This window comes from Tamandua tetradactyla, chromosome 17 (genome assembly GCF_023851605.1).
Source record: "Tamandua tetradactyla isolate mTamTet1 chromosome 17, mTamTet1.pri, whole genome shotgun sequence".
NCBI classification, from domain to species: Eukaryota; Metazoa; Chordata; class Mammalia; order Pilosa; family Myrmecophagidae; genus Tamandua; species Tamandua tetradactyla.
In genome coordinates, this window is record NC_135343.1 from 66,645,702 (window position 1) to 66,673,398 (window position 27,697).

At 37.8% G+C, this 27,697-nt stretch overlaps 1 protein-coding gene across 7 annotated transcripts in view; it reads right to left on the reverse strand.

Annotated features, from left to right (window-relative positions):
• Positions 1-27,697, reverse strand: part of LOC143661352 (uncharacterized) — a 151,984-nt gene that overhangs the window by 26,176 nt on the left and 98,111 nt on the right. For 3 of the 7 annotated variants that reach the window (XR_013164520.1, XR_013164518.1, XR_013164519.1), the window contains one exon: positions 52-15,228. Coding sequence is in view for 4 of the 7 variants with exons in the window: in XM_077134889.1 (XP_076991004.1) it covers positions 13,533-13,593; positions 15,085-15,228 (205 nt within the window). In the remaining 3 variants the exon portion in view is untranslated. Of the gene's footprint in view, positions 1-51; positions 15,229-27,697 lie in introns of those variants that run through there. The other 4 variants (XM_077134888.1, XM_077134887.1, XM_077134890.1 and 1 more) reach the window with 3 other exon arrangements.

Sequence of the window (27,697 nt, forward strand, 5' to 3'; positions counted from 1 at the left end):
GAAATGATGATCATACATCTATGTGATGATACTAAGAATTACTGAGTGCATTTGTAGAATGGAATGATTTCTAAATGTTGTGTTAATTTCTTTTCTTTTTTTTGATTAATAAAAAAATTAAAAAAAAACAAAACAGGTTCAGACACCCAGAGTGAATTTTTCTGTCTCCTATAGGAGATCACATGTTGCCGCTGCTGGCAGGCAGGATGGCTACCCTTTTGCAACTGGGTCTGATTGCTTAGACAGAAAACAGATAAGCAACTGGCCAGGGGCTTCCTCCACATGACTGTATTAACCCTCCCAGTGCATTCATTACCTTGTCTCTCATGCATGAAGAGGCAGAACTCTGTAAGGTCAGGAAATCCTAGGGCTGGAGCTGTGAGAAGCTTTCCTGTAAGCCTTTGAAAAGCTCAAGAATGTCCTGGAGACCATCAGATGAAAAGTCTCTTTTTCATTTCTTTTCAAAGCTCCATATGGAGGTTTGGCTATGGTACTAAAATCGGGTATCCATAGCCAACAATACCCTGCCATTCCAAGAAGCCCTCTCAAAACTTTCCTGTTTATAGTCTCAGCTACTCAATATAAGGCTCCTTTTTGACTAGGTAAGAAGTTCTCTGCCCTTAGGAGTGTTTAAATCTTAAATATTTTACATGTGTCTGGAAGACTTGGGTCTTTTTCTCAGAAACTTTTTATCCTTTTTCAGCAAGCTTCTTGAGCATAATTATAGTATTTTGGTCAGAGCCTTCTCTGATTTTACTAGCGTTAAGTATATCATATACATATTGCAAGAAGAGTCCTTCATGTAATTGGAACTCCTCATAAGTCTTTAGATAAAGCTTGCCTAAATAAAGCTGGGACATCCTTAAACCTTTGGGACAATACTGTCCAGCAGTTTTGCTGCTTAATCCTTTTGGGCAAAGGATTAAGTCTGGGTCTTCTCATTCAAAGGCAAATAGTTTGGGTGAATCCTATTCCTAAGGGATGCAATAAAATGCATCCTTTTAGTCCAGGGGGTAAGCCAAATACAAGCATCAGTAATATTAACAGGTAAGGTATAGGGATTAGGCACAACTGGAAGAATATCTTCCATGTGATTGATTGCCATTAGATCTTGAATAAACCTACATACTTGAGTGCCAGGTTTAAGAACTGACAAACTAGGGGGTGTTAAAATCTGTTTGACAGTGTGCTTCAGTCCCCTTTCAAGAAAAATTATTAATTAACAGTGAAATCCTTGCTTCTCATCTAAATGTATGTGTTCTTAGTTGTAGTTTTAGTGATTTCTGGTCACAACATTATATTGGCTTTCTGTACTTCACTTGGTCATCCAGGGAGTCCTACCATAGCCATACCTCAGCCAGCATGTGACACGTGATTTCTTCAAGCACTACAAATCTTTCATTGTTTTCAACTAGCTCAAACAGCAGTGCTAGGAGGGCAGTCACATGGATGGATGGAACCTGTATGATCATTTCATTAGGTGAAAATGAAAGAGAGGCTTGCAATCGGGAAAGTAAATGTCGACGAAGAAAAGGAATAGGGCACTATGATACATGAGACGATTGCTTTTTCCTAACTTGGCACTACAATGGCTGCAGAAATGGTTTAAAATATTTTATTCCGGACACATCAACAGGAACAGATTCATCAGTTGCTTTAGTAACTTTTTTGTTTAAAACTAAGTGACCCCAATGTCCATTTTGGGAGTGTCTAAGGAAATTTCTGGGTAACTTCTAACTTTACCACTCCCCCTTGCTAAGGCAGAAGAGGATTGATTGGACTAGGCCATGGATCCAAACTTCATCAGTTAAACTAGAATCAGGAAGAGGCTTTCTCTATCAATCAAGCAAGAAATCAAGCAATTTCTTACCCACTTGGAATGAGACCTGAGGTTCAGCATGGGATATCAGGACGATTTCCCAACCGAGGGAAGGGTTCCTAGGTCCTGTCATGCCAGGTCACTATCTTTGTCCCCTGCTAGCTATGGGAGTTGGGCTGCTGGATGGGCAGCTATAGTCCCTTGCTCCTCAGTGAGATGGGCATTCCTGCTCCCAATGCCCTTATTCCTTGCAATAAGCACATTGTTGGGGACCCAGTAATCATCTAGGGGTCCTCAGGGGTCTTAACTGTTTGTCAGGCAACTTCATTATACTTTCCCTGCTTTGGAGCCTAAGGAATGTGAAATTTTTGCTGAGAAATGCTCCTAGAAGATTAACTTGAAGTTTAATCTGGTAAGTAGCATGTCTGTTTTGCTGTAGTTTTGTGGGCAAATTCCCAATTGTAAAAAACTTTAAAGACAACTTCTACTAGTTTACACACTGGTTAACCTACTCCTCTTTCTAATCTTTGTAATTTCTCCCTTATTTCAGATGCACTTTGACCTATGAAAGACTGGTTAATATTTTGTAAATCAGTTGGGTCTTCTGAATCTAAGACAATATATCACCTACAGGCCTCAAATAGCCATTCAAGGAAGGCTAATAGGCTTTCCTCCAACCCTTAGACAACTTCCTGTATCTTGTTCAAGTTTGTTTTGTTTGAGCACCCCATTCTGGAGGTTTATCTTAATAAAGAGTTTATAGTGATTTAAATCTGTTCTATTGGATTGCTCTTTGGGATTCCACTGAGGGGCTGTTTGTGAAACAATTGAATTCCCAGGAACATGCACTGGATTTCCTAGATCACTACTGTTCAAGAAACCAGTGTAGGTATGACCATTTTTGAGTAAAATTTTCTCTTCTGCAGTGTTTAATTACACATCTAATAAGCATTTTATATCAGCCCAATTGGAATCATGCATAGCAAAGATTGAATTAATAGAATTTACATTTTTCTAAGAGCCTCTCAATAACTGGGAATAGTCTTTGCAGTTGTTTAGATCTTAGATGGAGAAAATTGTATGTATATACACAAATCTACTATGTTGCCTTGTGCATATTTGTTGGCATTTGATGCAAGGGAAATTGTCTCTATCCTTGTTCAGGGGCTGATTTTTATTCTTGCCCCTCTAAGGCTGGCTCACCTTGTCTCAATGTAGCACTACTTCTGTTGTGAGGGGAGGGAGGTCATTTTGGGAGTGTCTAAGAAAATTTCTGGGTAACTTCTAACTTTACCACTCCCCCTTGCTAAGGCAGAAGAGGATTGATTGGACTAGGCCATGGATCCAAACTTCATCAGTTAAACTAGAATCAGGAAGAGGCTTTCTCTATTCTTTTTTGGATTTATCTGGGGTTGGTTCCTGTGATGGTTAAGTTCAGGTGTGAACTTGGCTAGGTGATGGTGCCCAGTTGTCTGGTCATGGCCTAACCATTAATGCAAGGATATTTCATGGCTGTTTAATAAACCAGAAGCCTCATGTATTAAATCATCAGTCAATTGATTACATCCTTGGCTGATGACATCTACAATCAACTAAGGGTGTGTCTTCTGCAATGAGAGAATGCAAGCACTTGGATTTAATCCAATCAGTTGGATTTTTTTTTAAGGGAGAAGAGAGAATTTTCACTACTTCTTCAACCAGCCAGCCTCTCCTGTAGGGTTCAGTGTGGAAATTCATTGTAGTTGTCAGCCTTGTAGCCTGCCTTAAGGATTTTGGACTCTTGCATCCCCATGGTGGTGTGAGACACATCTATTAATCTCATATATATAGATATCTTCTGTTGGTTCTTTTTCACTAGAGAAACCTGACTAATACAGCTCCTGACTAGCTAATATTATGCCATGTCCAAAACATTGATTTTGAAGTTTAGCATGTTGGGTATTGCCATAAAACATTAAACATATGGTAATATATGGTATCTCATCCAATTTACCCATGTGATTACAGAACAAATCTAATTGTCAAATAACATTATATTCTAAGGATCTTTTTTTCTGGCCATCTCTGGCCACCTTCTCAATGGTATTATGGTCACATTTTTTTTTTTTTCTACATGTGCAGGCTCTGAGAATCGAACCAGGTCTCCAGCACAGCAGAATGCTATTGAGCCACTGATTCACTCCCTGGCCACATTTTTTTTTTTGAAAAAAGATAAGTTTATTTAAAACTATATCATAAATGTTATATTAATTAAAGCCTGTTGATTTATTCATTATTTTTTAAATTTTTTATTGTGAAAAATAACATATATACAAAAAAGCAATAAATTTCCAAGTACATTTTATCAAGTAGTTATAGAATATATTGTAAAATTGGTATGGGTTATAGTTCCATGATTTTTAATTTTTTTTCTTCTATCTGCTCCAGGACACTGGAGACCAGCAGAAATATCAATATAATGATTCAGTGGTCATACTCATTTGTTAAATCCTATCTTCTCGGTTATACTCCTCTTTCTCTTTAAATAACATATATACATAAAAGCAAAAAATTTCAAAGTACACTGCAACAATTAGTTGTAGAACTGATTTCAGAGTTTGGTATGAGTTCCAGTTCCACAGTTTTAGGTTTTTATTTCTAGCTGCTCTAAGGTACTGGTGGCTAGAAGAAATATCAGTATAGTGATTCAGCACTCATAGTCATTTGTTAAACCCACCCTTCTCTTTATAACTCCACCATCAACTTTGATCTTCTTCCCACTCTTTGGAGGTATTTGGAATATTCCCATTTTTTTCATACTGGAAGGAGCTGTCAATAATGTGGGATCAGAGGATAGAACTAGCTGATGTTCTGGAAAGGCCGGCCCCTCAGCATTTCAGGACTTAACTGGTCCAGGGACCCATCTGGAGGTTCTAGGTTTTGGAGAGTTACCCTAGTGCATGGAACCTTTGTAGACACTTATATAATGCTCTATGCATTCTTTAGGATTGGCAGGAATGGTTTTGGTATTGTGACCACATATAAAAAGAAATATCATTCTGTTTTAAATCATTAGTTCATAAGTTAAGTGTCCCAATGTTTAAGAATACAAGGCAAGAGGACAGCATTTTCCTTTCATTTCAGAGCTCTGCTATTTTCCCGTAAGGACTTCCTTAGGCAGCAAATTTCAAAAGTATTTTAGCCTGGGCACCAAATGGTGGGGTCTTTTTTACCAAGGGGCAGCTGCTCTCTTTAAGCCAAAGACCAAGATCAAAATCAGAAAAGCGAGTGTGAACTCTGCCGCGTACAGCTTTGGCAGGAGATTTAAACCCTCACCTCCGACACCAAATCAAATTCAAACTGTACTTACCAAGGCTACAGAAGGAATGGACCCAGTTTTATCGGTTTCATTATGTGACCCACAGCTTCTCAAGAACCACACTGCCAAAGGCAGAGAAACCCCAAACCAGCTCTCACAATCAAAAGGTTCTTGCAGCCACAGAGTGACAAATTAGGAACATACTGCCTTGAGGTCAATCACTGGGCAGCACCTTACACTGAAGTGGTAGATCCCACCTGGGTCACCAGATTGAAGACGATCCTGCAGGTCTTAAGTCCTTGCCCAGCACAGCAAGAATGACTCTTAACAGCAGTTTGGTCACAAAAGGTACATGATTTAATAGCTGGTGAAGACAGGGATCTCATAGTTTCAAACTAACCTGCCACCCTGAAGGGTTGCAAGAGCATTATGGGATCAAATAAAATTCAGGAGGAATAAAAATATGATTAGGGAGGAACAAAAGAAAAGCAGGAACAATGTTGATGGATTTTCCAGGAAATGAGGAAGATTAGGGAGTGAAATCTTACTTTCAGGTTAACAAAATTGCTTAGATATGACTAAAATGTAAACATTTGGTCTGGAGACAATTTAGTTATTTGGTCAAGGAAATATTTGGCAAAACCTTTGAAACCTTTCAGGAAAATTGGTATGACTGGAAAGAGTAAGATTTAATTAGGTCTTATCAGCATAGCCAGGCACTAAGAAACTTAATTGCAAGTGGAATTGCAAACAGTAATAAAGATTCACTGCCTTGTTCCCCTGATCAAGGACAGGCAGTGTTCCCACTGTCAAAAATGGAAACTGAGATCTAGTTGTAGAGGCTTTTTACAGTATATTCAGGCCATCTGTGCCACAAGTGAGGACAGGCTTTACAAAGGACTGAACTGGCTGCCCAGAAGTCAGAAGTGAACCAAGAACATGTCCTACTCTCAACACTTTCTCCTCTCCCTCTTATTACCCTTCTTCTCCCCACCCCATTTTATTCTCATGTGGCAACCTATGTTATACTCTGTGGTACTGAATGCCAGAAGCTCTTTTCATGGATTTTGTTCACAGTATGTATTGTGCCATGCTGTAAATGTAGTGGACACAGCCTGCAAAAAATGTTTTTTATTTAATGTAAATAAATTTTTATTTCCAATGAGGCAGTTTCTGTTCTACTATGCACTACTACTCAGCTTTTCTTATTACAAAAACTGGAATATCAACTATCTGTTCAATACTGATAAAAGATTTCAGGCACATTGGCACTTGGGCTTCCAGGGGCTACTGTGTTAGAAGAGCCAAGAGTGCCTCCTCTTGGCTTTAGGTCTGTGTTGAGATCATTCTGTTTATTAATTTTTAACTCTAACCCAGTGAATTTTTAAAAGTAGTTAAAAATAAAAGAAAAGGACAATAGCTGAATACAGAAGGGAGAAATATTGCTAGTGTAGGTTTTGCAGTAACAACCTGAATACTAGTCCATCACAGTATCCGTGTTTCCCTTTGGGAATATGAGAGATGACAAAAATCAAACCCATGATCAAATGTTCCATAGTCACAATAAAGATCCCTATAATTATGATTTATCTTTGGATCATCCTGTATTTCTTAGTTTGTGCTTGTACTTGTGTACTTAGTAAACAAGCTTTAAGGCTGCGGCATGGCCCCAGGCACCATGAGACAGTGGCCCCTCCATCCAGTTGCTGTGGCCCTAACCCTCCCCATCTGGCTATGCCACTGGGGTCATGGGCACTTAAAGACCCCCAAGACAGTCTGTGTGCTTGCCATTGGCCTGACATCAGGTTGTGGCCCTCAGTTTAGAAGAAAGCAAGGAACAACCAGACTTTTATTTTGGTTAGGTTTGTGGTGCTTTTGTTTGAAACCACTTGACAAAGCAGAGAGCCTGTTATTCCCAGCATTTACTCAGAGCAGATCTCTTGTGGCCCTAGGGTCTCATCACCAGAAGTGCATGCAAGTTTGAGAATCATTCCATTCTAGAGTGCCCACCCATCTTGGAGCACCACTGTCTGTATATGTATGTTCTAGTTTGCTAGCTGCCAGAATGCAATATACCAGAAATGGAATGGCTTTCAACATGGGGAATTTAATGAGTTTCTAATTTACAGTTCTAAGGTCAATAAAATATCCCAATTAAAGCAAGTCTATAGAAATGTCCAATCTAAGGCATCCAGGGTTCAAGAACCTTGGTTCAAGAAGGCCAATGAAGTTCATGGTTCTCTCTCAAATGAGAAGGCTTATGGTGAACACAGTCAGAGTTTCTCTCTCATCTGGAAAGGCACCTGGTGAACATGGTTCCTCTCTCATTTGGAAGGGCATATGGCAAACATGGCATCATCTGCTAGCTTCTTCTTTTGGCTTCTTGTTTCATGAAGCTCCCCGGGAGACATTTTCCTTCTTCATCTCCAAAGGTCACTGGCTCATGGACTCTGCTTCTAGTGGCTATGTCGTTCTGCTCTGCTCTCTGAATCTCTAGCCTTCTCCAAAATGTTTCCTCTTTTATAGGACTCCAGTAACTTATCAAGACCCTTCCAAGTGGATGGAGACATGTCATCACCTAATCCAGCTTAACAACCACTCTTGATTAAATCACATCTCAGGAAGATGATCTGATTACACTTTCAAACAAACAGTATTGAATAGGGATTATTCTGCCTTTATGAAATGGGATTTAGATTAAAACATGGCTTTTCTAGGGAACATACATCCTTTCAAACCAGCACAATGTATCAAGTAGCTTTGCTTTTACAACCCTCTTCCTTCCAGGGTTGGATTTGCCATTGAAAAGAAAAAAAAAAAAAGGACCTCTATCTTTTTTTTTCTATTGTATTTTCATAAACACTGAAGAAGCTGGAGCTGTTAAATTTTATCTTGGGGAAAAACAACCTCAGAACTGGTTGGTTTGGTGTTTTGGGACTGCTTTCACACACAATTAGTAATAAACTGTTTTGTATACTTGTTTTCAGTCTTCATTTCCACAAACAAGAACTGTAATTATAGCTAATAGAATAAAATCTCTTAACTAAGAACTGCATTTAAAATGTGTACTCACTGTGGAAGAATTTCCAGGAACTGAGCCCATCTTTGAAATTATCCCTCAGATCAAGCACGTCCTTGTTATCCATACACCAAAATTCTTGTTTGTTTTACCTTCACACCCTAATGCCCTACACTGCCTAGCCCCATCCAGTTAATACTCTACTGATTTATAACTAAATATATTATTTTGTTGGTTTCTGAATTTTATATTCATGTAATCACACAGTTTTCACTATTCCTATGGGACAGGAGAGACAAGACAAATCATAACTGACTCTGTAGAGCTGACAATGGCCTTGGAAAGTTCATCCATGCACAGAGCTAGTCTAGGACGTATGTTGAGCCCATAGGAGTTTAAATTTCTAATGTTAAACACTTTTCTTGAGATATCATAGGATATTTCTCTTATTTTTGAGAAGATGTAATCTGTGCTTTTGTACGAATTAATTTGCACAACATAAAAATAATATTGCACTCCTGAAATAAACAAAAATTTCTTCCATAAATAATTAAATATAATACTGGTGATTCCATCCCTGAGTGAATTTCTCTTTGTACTGTCTAATTTCCAGATCAATTTATTAAATAAATATAACTAATTATACTTTTTACTTTTTCTTCTATGAGTTTTGTTGACTTGCTTCCTGGGAGTGTACCAATTTAATAAAAGGTATATATTTGTTACTATAAAATATACCATTATATCTTCTTAGAATGCTCTTAATATATATGATTTGTAATTTTTCTTCATTCCTAATATGCTATTTGCCCCAAACTAATTATTAATTTCATTCTTTTCAAGATTGTATTACTTTTTAAGAATTAATGTTTGGCATTTTAATGCCTGTTATTTTTTTTTTACATTTTTACAGCTTTATTGAAGTATGACCAATGTACAATAAACACATACATTTAAAGTAAACAATCTGGTGAATTTCGACCTATATTTACACTAACATAATCAAGGAAGTGGCCATTTTCATCATTTCCAAAAATTTCCTTTATTCTTTTAATCCATCTCTCCCTCTACATCTTTTTAGCCCCAACACATGTCTCCAGGCAACCACTTACTCTATCAAATAGTTGTTTGCTTTTTCTAGAATTGTATATAAATGGAATTAAATAGGTTATATCCTATTTTACCTGCCTCTTTCATTCAGCATTTATATAATAAGATTCATTCCATATTTTTGTATTAGTAATTCATATCATATGTTTTTTTCATTCACTGTACTTTTATTACTGTGCTACAATCAGGTAGTATTGTGCTATTCATTTCTGGATTTTTACAATCAGTCCCATTGCACAGTCTGTATTCCTTCAGCACCAAATGCCCAATTTCTACCCTCTTTCTATCTTCTGATAAACTGTGTTCTTAACTTCCAACTCTCAAAGTTCACTCATTAATGTGAGTTCATATCAGTGAGACCATACAGTATTTGTCCTTTTGCTTCTGGCTAATTTCACTCAGCTCAATGCCCTCAAGTTTCCTCTACATTGTGACATGCTTCATGACTTTATTCTGTTTTACTGCTGTGCAATATTCCATCGTATGTTTGTACCACAGCTTGTTTAGCCACTTGCCCATTCATGGACATTTGGGCTGCTTCCATTTCCTGGCAAACATAAATAATGCTGTATTCACATCAGTGTGCAAATGTCCTTTTGTCCTTACCTTTAGTTCCTGAGAATATATACCTAGTAATAGGATTGCAGGATCATATGGCAATTCTATACTTATTTTCATGAGGAACCACCAAACTGCTTGCCAGATTAGTTGTAACATTGTATATTCCTGCCAACAGTGAATAAATGCAGTCTCTTTCTCTACAATGCTTTCTTTATAATGCTTCTATTATAGATGTATTTTCTCTTTTACTAATTTATGTATTTTTCATTATTTATTTATTTTCATTTTGTGTTTTATTGATAAGGTTTTTTTAAATTTTATGATAAAAACTTACATCACGACTTCCGGAGAAGATGGCAGCTTAGTAAGGTGCGCGTGTCTTAGTTCCTCCTCCAGAACAACAACTAAATAACTACAAACAGTACAGAACAGCTCCCGGAGCCATGACAGAGACCGGACACAGTATACCCCAGGCTGGAATGGCTGGACCGGCTACAAGACTCCGTTGCGGTGAGGTCCCTGAGCTGTGCGCACATTCCGGGGCCGCGGTGGCTGGTGGCCGGCGCCCCTCCCACCCTCCTTCCCGGTCTGGCTGAGAGACTCGGAGAGACGAATTCCCCAAGCCGCAGTGGCTGGTGGCCAGGGCCCCTCCCTCACAGGCGGCTTCCCGGGCCGGTTGGGAGCCTCGGATCGGCGGTTCCCCAAGCCACAGCAGCCGGTGCCCCTCCCACACACGTGGCTTCCTGGGCCAGCTGGGAGCCTCAGATCAGTGGTTCCCCAAGCTGCGGCAGCCAGCGACTGGCACCCCTCCCACACACGTGGCTTCCGGGGCCGGCTGGGAGCCTTGGATCAGCAGTTCGCCAAGCCGCGGTGGCCGGCACCCCTCCCCCACAAATGATATTAAGAATTACTAATTGTATATATAGAATGGAATAATTTCTTAAAAAAAAAAAAAAGAATACAGCAAAGGCAATGCAAGGATCATCTTCAGACTTTGCTCTCAATGGCAAGGTGAGTCCCTGTCCCAAAGATGGCTGCAACAATCTAAATTGTGAGAGATCCAGGTTTAAATCTAGGAAGATGTACATGTAGTACACATGATGCTGCAGCTCTTGTAGGTGGAGTTGTTGAATGGCTCAGCAGGTACAGCAGCTTTTGCTGGGGTTTTCGTAGACTGCCCTTCTCAGGGTTTGATGAAAGTCCCTTTTCACTCTTTCCTTATTCTGTAGAAAGAAAACAGGTAGAAACAAGGCCTCGAAGGGCCAGTGGTTCTGGAAGTAGAATCTTCAGAGCCCTAGGTCAACCTCGCTGCAGCAGAATTGGGGGGGCCGTGGCCAAAGCCGACCTCACCTTTTTGTTTCTACACATTATTTATGTTTCCTGATTTAATGTGAATCTTCTATTGAAAGGAGAAATTGCATTTGACTGGTATACTGCATTCCGGCAGCTAGCAAACTAGAACATCGCAGAAATTGGGGGTCAGTGCATTAGCAGTAATCAACTACATAGGATTGAAGTAAAAATGAAAGTTAAGAAGAAACAGCAGTTTCTCACATTTTAAGGAGACTTAATATTCTATGGAACCTTAGGATGTTATACATCATAAGGGACACCTAAAGTCAACTGAAGTCAAATCACTCTCTTCCATGTGTAGATAATTAAAATGGCCCCATGTTTCAACACATGAGTCAATGATTTTCAGAAGTACAGTTATCTTTAATGACTTCAGGAAAGTTTGTTCACAAGTTGGGAAAGGTACTGAAAAGAAGCTTATGGAAAAGAAGAGAATTTAATGGTCTTAACCCCTTTGAACTGAGGTACAAGATTAGAGATGGGGCAACAATTTAAGTCCTTCCTTCCTGTTTCACAAGGCTCAGAAAGAATCTAGCTAGTATAGCAGAGTCATTTGAAAGTATATGCATCTTCAGTCCTTTGAGTACTGAACTTTCACATTCATGAGACACTTATTATATAGGTGTGTCTGGAAATGAAAATATAGATTTGCTACCTGTAATTGTGCATTGCACTGGTATTAAACAGTCTGTTTTTAATGTTATAACAGTATCAACCATCACATTAAAATATAATAATATTTATGTGGGGCTGGGACTGCTTTAACATTAAAATGCCAACTTCAAATTGTAAAACGTTTCATATCTTGACCTTGACTATCTTTGTTATTAATGTATGCTATGCTAATTAAACATGGATCCTCAATAATTACATGAAGAAGCTTCAAAGCTTTTAAAACTCCTGCTAATTCAGTACAAGCTGCTTGTTTCTAATTTATTCATTTAAATTTTTTTCCAATTATGCAAATTAAGCATATAAACATGTTGTGAAAAATCTCTCTTCTGGCACTCCAACTCCAACCTGTTCTAAATCACATGGAACAATTCTTATTCTAGCACAATTATCCACTTTCAAAAGCAGAATAAAGGATTAAAGGGCAGATTTATTTAATTATGAATAACCAGATATATCTTGAGTTTTCATTGTGAACTCACCAAGCTAGGCATTGTTCTACTGATCAAATCCAAATAGAATCAAAGTCAGCTAAAGGCATAGTGAATCACTATAGCAATTTTAATGAACTCTCAAGAAAGAATCACATTAATGTGAAAACCATAAGACAGTAAGATTCTTACTGTACATGTTCGGTTTGCTTATGAGCTCATAAACATAATAGTACAGAAGAAAGAAGTGTATGTATTATAGCTTTTTGGATTAATGAAGTTTTTTCCTTTAGGGTTCACTGCTTGCATAGTGTACTTCAATGGATTTTTGAAAATATGCAATCTAGTATTTTCCCTTTTAATCATATCCAGATGTATATCTCTGTGCTGTTAATTATATTCACTATGTTGTATGACATCATCACTATCAATTACCAAAATATTATCATCATTCCAGCAGGAACCCTATACATTTTTTTGTTTTGCAGATTTTATTGAGATATATGCACATACTTAATATTTCCCCCAAAGTATGTAATCATGATAATTTTAGACCATTTTCATTGATCCAAAGAGAAAAATAATAGACACAAAAGTGGAAAACCACAAAAACCCATGTCCCTTATCTCCCCTATTATGACTGCTACTATTGGTGTGGTACTCTTGATGGAAGAATATTGTTATCGCTGTTAACTATAGTCTGTGGCTTGCAATAGGTAATTTCCCATACACCACTCTGTCATTAACTCTTCATACAAGTTTTATGCTTCTGTAGATCATACAATAACTTATATATGTTTGCATGTTGATTGGTGATATACATGACTCGAAACAACCACTATCAACCAAATTCAGCTACAGTATGGCACTATTACTTATAATCCCATCCCTTAACTTCCCATTCCTTATCTCCACCCCATATTCAAACTTCTGACTCTAGGAACTTGTTCATTCCAGTTACTTAAAATCAGGAAGATCAAGTAATGAACTCTTGGCAACAAAACAACTTTTGTTGTTGTTTGTTTATGTGTGCTGCGCATTTGTTTCTGATTAGATCTAACCATTTTTTTTCAGGGGCGTATTTCCCACTGAGGACAAGGTGGTCAATTTACTTTAATATTTGTAGCAAGATACATATTTGTAGCAATATCTTATCCTTTGTAGAAGGATAAATATTTTAATATTTATACAGACTATACCCACATTTTCTAGATCTCCACACTGTTCGGGTCACCTAGTTGATAATAATTGTCCTCTCCACTTAGTAGATTAAATGATGTGTCCTTCTGACCAATGCCCATAAACAAAAAGGCTGTCATGACTCGTTCCCCTGTGGAGTGATGCACAGTGGGATAATTAAACCATCCTAGGTAGTAAATATGTGCTTAGCTCAATAACTGTGTCAATATTTTATGGGGAGTTGATTCAACACCTTTTATTAATGTTTCTTTTTTACTTCTGTTTGTAAAAACATAATACGTTCTTAGGTTAAGAAACTCCAAAAAGTAGAGTCACTCAAAATTTCACTATTCAAAGAATCCATTCTACACACTTTAAATTTAGCTTCCACTTTCTCCTGCTTCTTTTTACTTTTTTTTAACACATTTGAGATCACAGTACAAGCAACTTTGCACCTAGTTAGTTTAACAATATGCATCTAGTCAAATTAGTTTAACAATATGCATGCATGACCCATGTACTGAAAACCACAAAATTTTTTTGAAAATATTTTGGAAGTGGGACTGATCCCTGAGATGCTTAACTCTGCAATATTCCCATAATCCTTCTTACCTGGTTAATCCTAAACACCGTAATTTCCCTCATGAGTGTTTGGGACCAGAATTCATATCTTGGGTGAGATAGGAAAAACTTAACTTAGAGTCTTGATTTCTGGATTGGTATTACCCCATGGCACTCCACAGGAGCATACATATATAAATCTTAGAGTTAACTCTCTTTAACCTACAATTTCCATAGAGTTCCTTAGGTCAGATAAATCCTGAAACCCAGAGAGACCAGGCTCTCCAAAATTATCAATTAATTACATTCCCCTATCCTTTAGTGTCAACACCCCTTCTCAACATGAAAAAGTCAGAACAGGCATTGCCTAAATTTCCCTAGAGATTGGGAGAAAGATCAAAGTAGAAGGATGAGTTATAACAAAAAAAATATGATTTAACAAATGAATATAACTGCTGAATTACTATATTGATCTTTCTTTTAACCTCCAGTGTTTTGGAGAATATAGAAGGAAAAATCTGAAATTGTAGAATGGTAACTCATAACAGACTCTGAAATCTTTTCTGTAAATAGTTGTTGATGTGTACTTTGAAAATTATATATATATGTTACATTTCACTATAAATTGAAAAAAGATAACTAAGATCTTCATTTAAAAAACTAATAGAAGCATATCAACAGAGGATCCCATTTTCCCTCTCTCCTTGGCTTCAATGTTACACATCTGGCACAAGCGTACCACAACTTACCCAACTAGACGGTCCCAAATTTTGTATATCTGCATCCCAATTGTATATCTTTTCCCACTCTCTCTGAATCGATCAGCTTCTTATCAGAAACAAGCCTGAGTCGGTAAAACATATTGGAGCATGCTAGGATTTCTAAATGTCAAGGTCCTGAATGAATGGAAATTTGCCTAAGTCTTGCTAAAATAATCCATGAGAAAGTAAAGAAGAAACTAAATGGGAGCAGGACAGAAAATGAAAGGTTCTGTGCTCCCAGTTTAAGAATAACCACCTTGAGAAAATGGGGTAAATTCCCAGCTCAGCATCGGAGCCAAGAGCAGGAAGATTTTACTCACTGTGGACACTGCCCAAGTTGTCCCAGAAACAAAAGCACCTCCACGTTGGTCCCATGGAAGGACGACCCAACTTCAGGGTGGACAAAGCACTGCAGTCCACAGGACCCAACAGAGCGGCCTTTGCAACACGGTGAGAAGCTCATTCTGTCAAAAAAAGAAAAGAAGCAGGTCAGGTGCTCTCTCCTGGCTGGGGCCACAGCACAGGAAGCTTGGTGCTCATGGTTTAGCTGGATTCCTGCCCTCTATAGGCCCCTCTCTGAATCACTGAAATAAAGCTTTCATAATACAAAGTTAAAGAAAATGGGCTCACTTTCAAGTGCCTGATAAGAATGCCTAGAGAAAATAGAGAAAGCACAAAATCAACATACATAAGTCAACTCAATTTAGAATTCAAGTAACTCTGATATTCGTACTTACAGATTTTTTCCTTCCTTGCTTTAATTTAAAATTGGTTTATGAAACATATTGTATAAACACACTTTATGGTGATTACATAATTTTTTAAATATGCTTATGGATAAATTAACTAGGATATCCATTTTAGATGGTTAAGATTTCCATGTTAATTGTAAAAACACATGTATCTTCAATTTTTCCTGAAATAAGTTAAATATTTAGTAACACAGGTCATTGCTAAAGCAATGCAGCCATATTACCTTAATTTTAAATTGGTTTATGCAATGATTATATGGATACTTATTTAAATATGCCTATGGTTAACCTAACTAAGATATCCATATTTTGGTGATTCTATGTGTATTGTTTGTTTTCTTAAATAAATAAATAAATAAATGGAAAAGAAAGATCAATAAATTTCCCCTTCCCAGCAATGAACATTTAAGTAGAAAATAAACAAATGTATTTATGGCAGTGTATGCATGCCATGGATTCGGCTGGATAAAGCCTAAAAAATATGTAAATATCTTAATCTTGTACACCATGAAAAACTTGAAAGAAATCAAACAAAATCTAAATAAATGGAGAATTATTCCTTTTCCATAGTGGACTGAAAAAATATTTTTAAGATATTGTAACTGAGAAATCTGGATTTAAGGGATGATTTTGATTACTGAATCATTATATAAAGGTTCCTTTTGCTTTTGGGGTTTTGGAATGGACAAGGGAGGGTACGTGGAAGCCCTGAACTGTAATTAAGCTGTTTGGACATCTGAAAGTATTGTAAAAGCCCTTTTCTCTTGTCTGGTGCCTTTGGGACTGTAAGCTGTTATGCCCTTTACCTGGTCATTTTCTTAATAGGCCTAATGGTAAGGAAAATATGAATTAACTAACCTCAATCCCTTATGTTTGTAAATCATCTGCTAAAGTCTTCCATTGAAAGATAAGATAGCTCTGCCTCCTTCCCTTTCAATTTATGTTAGCTTGTTATGTTAACAATGTTTAACAATGTTTTCTTTTATGTTTTGAACTTTTGCCTTGAATTTACTATCTGAAATGACCTCATCTCCCCTGATAAAATCTTTAAAAGCCTTGAACCTCCTTTGTTCCGGGATACAGATTTTGGGCCCTTAGGTTATCTGCTCTCCTGCTGCATATGTAGTAATAAACTCTTTCTCTCTTCGAAACCCTGGTGTCTCAGGAATTGGTTATTGAGTGCGTCGGGCAGAAGAATCCGTGGCCTTTCTCCGATAACAATTTGGTGACCCAGATGGGATGAATGCCCGAATCTGTGGAGCCCCCGCAGGGCAGGTGAGCCAGGGAACCTAGGCTTGGTGGCCGCTGGACTGAATTTGGTCTAGAGGCTTGGCCACCAGGGTTCCTCTGTTCTGCTGGCACCCTAGTGACTTTTGGCTCTTTAAAAAAGCTTCAAAAAGAGAAACTGCTTCTAGTTCCAGGTCCAGACATCTGATTGGGTCTGAGTGGGTCATCAGGGCAAAGCTGGATCGGGAAGTAAATAGGCAGTTTCAGCCCCCTTCGACCTCGGCCCAGGTCCTGCTTCCAGAACAATCCCTTTGCTCTGACCTCTACAACCACTGATTTTGGGTACCTGTAAGGAAAGATGCATTTGTAGAGTCTGTTCTTTTCAACTGATGTTGTCATTGCCTGCAACTGATGTTGCTATTGTGTGACCTTGGTAAGAGACAGTTCAATTGTACACTCTAGCTGGGAGAACTGGTTATCCTCCCCAAAGGAGATGCACTTTCATAAAGATATCTAGGTCCCAGGAAGCTCCTTTCAGTCCCTAGCCAGTTCCCAGAGGATGAAACTGGGCCTGGTCACATAAGCTAATCGGAATTGTGCCAGTATTGTATAAAGATATCATAAAAACCGCATGCAAGCAGTTAGAAGAGGAGAAGATGAGAGAGAGAGGAGAATCTTATGAGTAAGAGAAAGCATCTCATCAGAATCTTATCCGGAAAAACAATGCTTTGCTGTGGATTTTTACTAAGGAGACTTGAATGCTGCTTCTGAAATTTCCCAGCACTTCTCTTTAGGTGTTGATGCCATCTTATCTGGTGATGCAACTACGCCTTATATTTAAAACTTTTAATTACTTTCTTTTAATTATTTTTCTAATAAAATCTGTTTTTAAATCACTTAAGTCTGTGTTGTCTACAAATCCAAACCTATAAATTAAATGGCCACAAATATTACATTGCCTTTTGTGTGACAGTGTTGTACTATCTGAGTGGGTGAGTAGGTTATCAGGGGAGAAGCGGATTGGGAAGTAAATAGGTGGTTCGAGTCCCCTTTGACTGAGGCCTGGGTCATGCTTCCAGAACAATCCCCGTGTTCTGACCTCTACACCTTCTGATTTTGGGTACCATGATATACAGAATTTGAAGCCTGACCTAATTCAACAATTAACTTGTGTCTAGTGAAATTAAGTAGGCCTGTTTAAGTGTTAATTGGCACATTACCTAGGTATTGGTTAGTTGTAAAATTGATGTGATAAGTGTTTTATGTCTGTTTAATTGTTATCTGATGTATTCACTGTGGATTCAGTACAGGGTTTGAGGCCCTGGCCTGAATTTGTCTGTTGACCATACTCCTAAAAAATGAGAACTCCAACAATTAATTGGTTTTTAATGAAGTTAAATAAGCCTGTGTAAATGGTAGCCAGTATGTTACCTGCGTATAGTAAAAATTGTTTGTTTAATTGTTAATCAGTGTGTTAAGTGTTTAATGCCTGTTTGTTAGCTGGTGAATTTAGATTTTCTATTCTGTTTCTGGTTAAATTTGTTTAGGTGAAATACTATTCATTTATTTAGAGACCTTATAAATTCCTAAAACTTTGATATTGTTCCCACTGTCCGTGTTATACCCCGATACTAATCTGTATGATGTCAGCAATGGTATGGTGTTGTTAGTCATGGTTTTAGTCATTCTAAAATGCCTACAGATCATATAAACAGCCAAACTGTCAGATGCACTGCTTTTCCTCCAGTACCTATCTGAAAGTATAAGTGTTCAACTGTAATTTTTTTACTAAGAAGGATATTTATTGGAATAATACAAAGATGTTAAAAGGATGCGTTAGATAATAGTCCTAACAAGCTGGGTGTCCATGAGTACATGGTGTGTGGCTGCTGCAACTAGGAAAGTTCGCTGCTCAATCAGCCACAAACACAACTGCCCTCTCAAAGAAGATGTGCTGAGGTTCAGAGTGGTGGGATCTAGGCTAGGATCTGCCCAACATTAAAGGAAAGGTTGAAAAAATGTAAATGTTATATTTTATCTGTTAAATAAGATAACTCTGGTAAATGTATAAAAGTGAAACAACAAAGCAGCTCTGTTTCCTTAACATAAAATGGCAATCTAATGTTTCTATTTCTGACAGAAGCTTCATTTAGAAATGCTTATAAAATTTAAAGCTCAGATTGTAAGCGTTAACTGTTATCATTAAATTCTGAGGTGTTTTACTCTTTGTATAGCCCAGTAGTTTCTTGGAACTTTAAGTATAAATGTGACACCTGAAACTTAGATTTGGTTCTCCAGGTCTGAAAATTAATTAGCATGGATCCACGCAGCAATGGTTACAAAACTGAAAGAGATCAACTCCAATTAAAGATGTGATAAAATCGATCTAGTTAAAACCAAGCTAAAGAATAATATTGTCTGTATTTTAAAGCTTTAACTTTTGTGTGAGATAAGAAAAATATTATTTTGTCCAAAATTTGTACTATCTAATTTAATCAGTCTAACCAATTAAACAAACTAGTTCAGCTTTATTTGATATAGAACCTGGAACCAGGAACAAAATATTAATGTTATGTACAAGTTAATGTTATGCAGTGATGCATTTCAGATTTTTCTGAGCAGAAAATGAAAAAGTGTTTGCAAAGTCCCTTAAGGAACTGGAAAAGATAGACCTATTAAGCTTCCCCACCTGGGGAATTCCTGATATTTTTCTTAAGCAAGTGGGGCTCACAGTTTAATAAGCCAAGGCCTCAATTTTGAGGCTTGTCCTTATAAAATTTATTTTTGTAATAATAAAGTGAACCTACTTAGGATTAGTGCCTAAGAACCACCTCCAGACAATCTCTGCAGTTGCTCAAATGTGGTCTCTCACTCTCTCTCTCTTCCTCTAAGCCAAACTGTAAGCTTCCCCCAATGTGGGACCTAATTTCCAGGGATGTAAGGCTGGCACTGGCAGGGTGGAAGATAACTGACCCTGCCAACGGGGGATTCACTGGCCCTGGCACTGTGAGCCAAAGATAAACCTGGCGCTGACAGAGATGAACTGATCAAAAGGGGGGAAAGAAATAGAGTTTCAATGGCTAAGAGATTTCAAATCGAGTCCAGAGGTTAATATGGAGGTTACTCTTATACAAGCTTCAGCCAGAAACTGCAAACTGTCGCAATATGGCAAATCCCTACCAACAGTGCTCCTGGAAACCCTAAAAGATATCCAGTGCTCGATAAAACTTTACTTCTTAAATTTGTCTTTCAGAGACTTGAAACCTCCAGATTATTCCAGGGTCTGAGAAGCGCTAAAACCCAAAGATGCTAGGCTCTCCAAGAATAACAACTAATTTCACTGTTCATCCCTTTGCCCCTTCATAAGGCCTTCTTAAGCCTTGAAGCAGTTAAAAGAGTCGTTGTCCAGATATCTCTCAAGATTGAGAGATAATTTTCAAAGATAGGGGCGACTTATAACCTAGAAATCAGGATTTAGGGATGATTTTGATTACCAAATCTTTACATAAATGTTCCTTTTAGTTTTGGGATTTTAGAAGGGACAAAGGAGGGTATCTGGAAGCCCTGAACTGTATTAAGCTGTGTGGACGTGTGAAGTACTGTAAAAGCCCTTATCTCTTGTCCGGTGCCTTTGTGACTGTAAACTGTTTTGCCCATTAACTGGACATTTTCTTAGGAGGCCCTGATGATAAGGAAAGCGTGCAGTAACTAGCCTCAATCCCATACATTTGTAAATCATCCGCTAAGGTCTGCCACTGAAAGATAGATAGCTCTACCTCCTTTCCTTTCAATTTATGGTAACATGTTAACAATAAATTGTTATTGTTTTCAATGTTTAACAATGTTTTCTTTTCTGTTTTGAACTTCTGCCTTGAATTTATTATCTAAAATGACCTCATCTCCTCCTGCTAGGAACATTAAAACCCTGAATCTTCTTTGTTCAGGGGGGGAGATTCTGGGCCACTAAAATGGCCCAATGTCTGTTCTCCTGCTACATGTGTAGTGTAATAAACTCTTTCTCTCTTTGAAACCCCAGTGTCTCAGGAATTGGTTACTGAGTGTGTGGGGCAGAAGAATCCACGGCCTTTTCCTGGCAATAATATCCACTGTTCGCCACGCATCTCTAGAGTCAATGCAATCTCAATAAAAATCCCACCAAGATATTTTGCAGATACTGACAAGCTGAATTCAGCCCTAGATTTGTATACAAATTGCTTGAGAACAATGTTGATGAAATCACTTTTCATGATTCTAATAACTTAAAAAAATATTTTATAATTAAAGTTGCATTAATTAAGTCCATGCCACCTTACACACAGAAAAAGGGAAATGAATTCAGCCTACCTATAGAACCATGAAAATACAGTCAAGTGAGCATAAGCCTTTCAACAAATGGTGATGGAAGTGTTGGATGACCATATTAAAAAAACAGACATCAACTTTACATGTTACACAAATTGAGTTTTACACAAAGATTCATACAGAATAGTTTTTAGATTTTTGTGAAAGATGTAAACTTACAAAAATTTTAGAAGACACCAGAAGGAAAAATCTATGTGACCTTAGGTTTGTTAATGAGTTTTTATGTATAATACATAAAGAGAATCACGAAAGGAAAAAGTGGTCATGGGATTTCATTAAAATTTTTAAAATTCTACTCTAATGGAAGGCAGTGCTAAGAACAGAATGTTTGCACTGGAACAAAGTTTTGCCAACCACAATAACTAAACATGACTTGTAAGAAAATATGCAAAAGACCCACTAATCAAAATAAGAAAAGAAATCACCCAATTGAAAAATGGGCAATGGACTGAACAGACACCACATCAAATTAGGTATACAGTTGCAAAATAAACACATTTAAAGATGCTTAATATCACTTGTTATTGAAGAAAAGCAACTAAAAGCAAGAGACACTCACTACATACCCACTGAAATGGCTAAAATCCATAGAACAGACAATACCAATGGCTAGCAATGATGTAGAAAAACAAGAACTCTTCTTTGTGAAGGAGATGCATAATACAGTTACTTTGGAAAACATTTTGGCAGTTCTTATGAAGACAAACATAGCTCAGCATGTGACTCACCATTCACATTTGTAAAATATTTACCCAATTTTGATAGTTAATGACATTTTTAAAAACCCCACGCATACTTATAGCAAGTTTTCACTATAATGAACAGAAACTAGAAGAAACCAAGTGTTCTTCATGTGGTGAATGGAAAACCCAAATCATACCACGCAATACTACTCAGCAATAAAAAGGAAATATCTTGTCACATGAAGACATGAATGCATATAAATTCATATTTCTGAGAGAAAGAAGCCAATCAGAAAAGGCTACATACTGCATGATAAGGTTACATCTATTGCATTCTGTAAGAGGCAAATTACAGTCATTATAAACAGATGGATGGTTGCTAGGGATTCATGGTGGAAGGGTGGAGGACTGAATAGGTGAAGTATTCTGTATTATATCTAATGGTGGATACCTACCACTATGAATTTACAAATTCTCCACCAGTAGAATTTTACAGCACAAAGGGTAATTTGGGGGGGGGGCCTTCATAAAGGGAATTTATTAAGTTATAAGTTTACAGTCCTAATGGCATAAAAATGTCCAAACTAAGGCATACAGAGAGTGATACCTTGACCCAAGTAAAGAAAAAGTCATAAACACCTTCTTCAACTGGGAAGGCACACGGCTCGTATCTGCTGGTGCTTTGGCTTCTGGTTTGAAACAGATTCCCCAGGGGTGTTTTCTTTCTGCATCTCCAAACATCACAAAGGGTAAGTTTTAATGTATACAAATTAAAATCATATGAGGTAGATTAATTCACACGCAACTTAAAGAATCTAACTGAATTACAAACGTATGAAGCAAAATTACTGCAAGTGGGAAGGGAACAAAGTAATTAACTTTGAAATAAGTGAAATCTGTAAGACTATGGGCAAAAGTAACTGGGAATAAGCAGTGAACACTGATAAAACTTCTGCCCATGGGTGTGCTGGTTAACAACTGTGAAACTACTATACAAGTATATTGAAATCACACAATCTATTAAATAGATAGAAGATGGCCAGGGGCAGGTTTCTCACGGCTGGAGGGGGAGGTAACAGATAAATCATGGTAGAAAGCGAGAATGATCCATTTGGTAATGTGTTAGGGTTGGAGACATGTATACGAACTAAAGATGAGCTTAATACAGGACTGTTCCATTCAGAAATATTTATAAAACCTAGGTGTACATCCCCAGCTTGGAATAACCATGTTTCCTGACACTACCAGATCAGAAAGTAGCGATGCAATGACACCCTCGAGAGTTCCCCGAATATGTTTTATACAAAGCAATTTTGAGATATATTCACATAGCATACAAGTCATCCAAGATGTACAATCAGTGGCTTTTAGCATAATCATAGAGTTGTGCATTCATCACCACAATTTTAAAACCTTTTCTAATTCCTAAAACAAAAAACTCATACCCTTTGCAGTCACCTCTCAATCCTTCTACCTTTCCCTAGCCCTATATTAAAATTAATCTAATTATGTTTCTATAGATTTATTTATACTTAATGAATACTGAAATATTACTAAGTATATTTTGCTTTAGCTGTGTTTTTCTCATAAGCCACCCTATTATTGCCTTGTATAACTGAGTACATATGTTATAGTGAATGAAGGAACATTTTTACACTTGTACTATTCACTACAGGCATCATCCACCACATGGTTCAATGTTATACAGTCCTCTGTTCTATCATCTAGCTTCCTTCTAGCAACACACACTACCTAAAGTTACCCCTTTCACCCACACTCATACACGTAACTCAGCCATCTTAATTATATTCAGAAGTACCTTCCTACCATCATCTTTGGAAATGGATACAGATCTAGATTTTTTAATGCTATTCTTTAAAGGAACCAGTTCTTCCTCCAGAATTGGCTAACTCTATGTCTGAGAAAGGAAATACACAAGACAGTCCAATAGAATTTTCTAGAGTGAAAAAAGCAAAGAATTCAGAAAGGAATGACAACAAACACACACACTCAGACACATTTGCAAGTATCTATAAAAGAGGAGCCAATTGAAAGGTGTCCCGATGGACAAAGCTGAAACAATTTTAATAAGAAAATAAGTCATTAGCCATTATATCATAACCCAAAGCATACCATAACTATACAGCAACCAGACTGATTTAAATGATTGCATTGATGAGTACATGGGGAAGAACAGAAATATACTATCTGTTTGAGTTTCTCAGACTGATGAAGCAGAGTCTATGAAATGAGTTGGATTGAGCAATGGGAATTTATCAGCTTATGGTTTTGAGGCTAAAAGAGAGTCCACATGAAGGTGTCATCAAGGTAATGCTTTCTTCCCAGAGACCAGATGCCAACAATCCTGGCTCCTACTGACATGGTAAGGTCTATGGGAGCGTCTGCTGGTCTCTCCCTTCTCTTTTGGGTTTCACTAATTTCAGCTTCTGGCTTCCATGGCTTTCTTTTTCTTTCTCAGTATGCACTCTGTTTATAAAGACTCTAGGGGAAGGATTCAAACCCATTGAGCATGAGGTGGGTCACAACTGAAATAAAATAGCCTCATCAAAATGAACTACTTACAATGGGTTCACAACAGTGGGAATGGTTTAAGAAGAGAGTTTTCTGGATTAAATACAGCTTCAAATCACCATACCATCCAAAAAATTTTCAACTGATTGATAAATTCAATTTAATTCAATTTATTGATGAATTCATCAGGGAGTTGGAGCATAAACCCCCACTCCTTAAGGGTGGCAATGTATAGTGACTTCCTTTCAAAAAGCACATACAGGTTGTCAGTGGAAAAAGAGTAATTTTTCCTTGGAGAAACATGATAAATAAAACCTCAGACAGGTGATGAAGTTAAACATCAACAGCGATAATTCATCCTGAGAGGATGAACGCTTTATATGGAGTGAGGAGAAAGGCACTCTACCACTGTGGTCTTCCTCATAAAAAATCATCACAGCATAACCATGAGAAAAACATCAGGTAAAGCTCAGTCGGTGGACAGTCCACAGAATTCATGACCAGCATTCCTGAATATTGTCACGCTATTCATTAACAAGAATTGGCTAAGAAACTGTCACAGCCAAGGTGAGTTTAAGCAGAGATGTGAACTAAAGGCAAGGTGGTATACTGGAATGGAATGTGGAACAGAAAAATATAACACTAAGGATATCTGGAGAAAGAATAGACTGTAGATAATAATAATGTATCTATATTGGCTCACAAATTATAAGAAATGGAGCATAAGAAAAAAAACGAGAAGATGAAAAACTGGATCTTGGTTACATGATAAATCGCTGCACTATCTGGATGTTTTTCTGTAAACATGAACTATTCAAGGGTAAAAACTTACTAAACAATATTGTTACATTTTTCCTAACACATCATTTTTCTATAATCATTCCTATTGTTAGTAATTCCCACTGTTAACTAGTCCCATTGTTTTATAAATATTATTCACGAGAGAAAATAATCCAGGATAATATATGTTATCAAAAAAAGTCTGTTATGCATGTTATGTTTGATTATCAATGCATTTGGTTATACTTATTATATGTTATATTATCGTTGGTTTTTTTTATGTTTTGATTTTGCTGTGTCATTTTGTCATTCTCAAAAACCTGGTCAGTATAGACTAGGCAGAGGATTTAGATATCAAGGAATATATTTCACATTACTGTTGAGTATATTCAAACTGGTTGATTGAAAAAAAAAACAGTCTTAAGATGTAAGTGTAGGGACATGAGAAATTACCCATTCAGGATCCTCTCATGTCCCTGAGTAGTCAGGGGGAGAGGGAGAAAAAAAGGGGGAGACTCCGGATAGTTTGATATTTAGAATAATTAGTGTCTGAAATTGCCTCTTTTAACTATTTCCCCCTTCAACCTTGGTTGCTTTTCTGAGAAATCACAGACTGAAGATGGTTTGAAGACAGGACATTGGAGAAAGCAGGTAATGGCACCAGAGTAAGGCTGGCCACTTGGTAAAGAGAAAGAACAGTCTTTGTAACGATCACTACTGTTCTGCTAAACAATGCATCCCGATGTCTAACACAATACTAGGCCTAGAGAGACCCTCAAAAACTTGCTTTGAATGAGTAAATAAATGGATGAAGTTAATAGATTAGGGAACTCATTGGGGAAACATACCGGTATATATAATAGGGATTATTTTCAAACAACATTGACAGAATATAAGGAGATGAGTCATTGGAAACTATTATGAACATGAGTCTGCTAGAGAGATATTAGAAGAGTGAGATGCATTTTATTGAAATAAAAGATGTCAAATTCAGCTGCAAAGAAGGACCACTACCAATTTGAAGATTACTTCTATAGGCCACCATGAGAGACTTGTGCTGAGGATAGCAGGATATGAGAGACGGAGCCTGGGTCAAAAAGTCACCCTCAAGGACAGACTTGAGAATCCAGGAAAACATGGATGGGGGAGAAACAAGTAGGTCCACAAAAAAAAAGACCTGAAAATTTTAGATTTGCTCAGTTCTTGCAGATTTCTCCTGAGGTCTTGTGATCGAGATCCACGACTGTTAGCTGATACTTTTTGTGAGACCCTGCACTCTTTTGCCCCTGCCTGCCTTGAACAAACACCAAGAAAACTAGAGCCTTAAGGGGAGGGTGATCCCTCTAACCTTATAGGCAGGATCATGTTTCCCATGGTCAGAAGATAAATCAAGTTATGAGAATAAGCCCATTCAAGGACAAGGGCACAGGAGTCTCACATTTATGTCCTGACATGCTCCTATGCAAGGAAGGGGTGAGGGCATGGCACTGTCTAATCCTCTAGGTTTGCTATAGACCAGGGTGAGGCCAGAGTTCAGGGACTGGTCTCCCCTGGCTACCATCAGCCATTTCCCCTTTCCTTAATGTGCAGTATAATTAGCACCACTTTCTATTTGTACAGAGGGAGGAGCAAAGTTCAAGAGCCCAGTTTTATAGAATCTTGCTGGCCACCCCCTCCCCCGGCCCCACTGATAAGTTCCTGGTTGCTTGGAACATGTTTTCATTGGAGACAGAATCCTCCACAGCATTCTGGAGAGTCAGTTGGGCTAACGGTATACTGGGACTCAGAGACAGAGTTGTGGTGTATTTCAGAGCCATGGAGGGACTGCTGATGGTCACCAAAGTGTCTTTCCAGGTGATCCTTGAGCAGCTTTTTGGGCCTTTGTTGTTGATATCCAAAAGCATGAGACAACTCTCAGGTGTTTTTGGGTCTCCCTTGGAGATACTGATATGTATTGCTATAATAGTTCTCACAGTAAATTATCGACGTGCTGTAAGGGTGAATTCAGGGCTAGCCAAAATTATTTCCACCTGTGTTGAAGAACATCAAAAAGACCATGAAAAGACTGGACTGTTGACACGAGAAGACAAAGTTCTTGAGCCATCTGTGGCACAGACCAGGCCACTCACATTACAGACTCTATGTTTGGTCACTCTCAATAGAAATCTGATCAACTCTTCACTCAACAGTACCATAGACATTTTGGAAAAAGAATATACAAGTGAGACCCCTAAACTTTCGTCTCCTGAAACGATGACGGCTTGCCTTCAAGAACAGGCTCATTTACCCCACAAAGCAGGTGACTTACTTCAATCTCACATGACTCCTGCAAGAAATTACTTAACCGCATCTGAGAGGATTCGAGAACAACCTCAAGAGAAAATAATGGATTGTATGATTGAAAACACTCACCTTCAGGAAAATCTACAAGTGTACGCCCAGGAAATATCAAGATGGGAGCAAAGCATACATGAATCAAAGGAACAAATAAAACTGCTTGAGCACTCCAATGCAAGATTGAAACAAGCTGTACAGGATAAAGAGTGCCAGATACAATCTCTGCATGAAACTCTGCTGAAGAACATCAACTTGCCTGA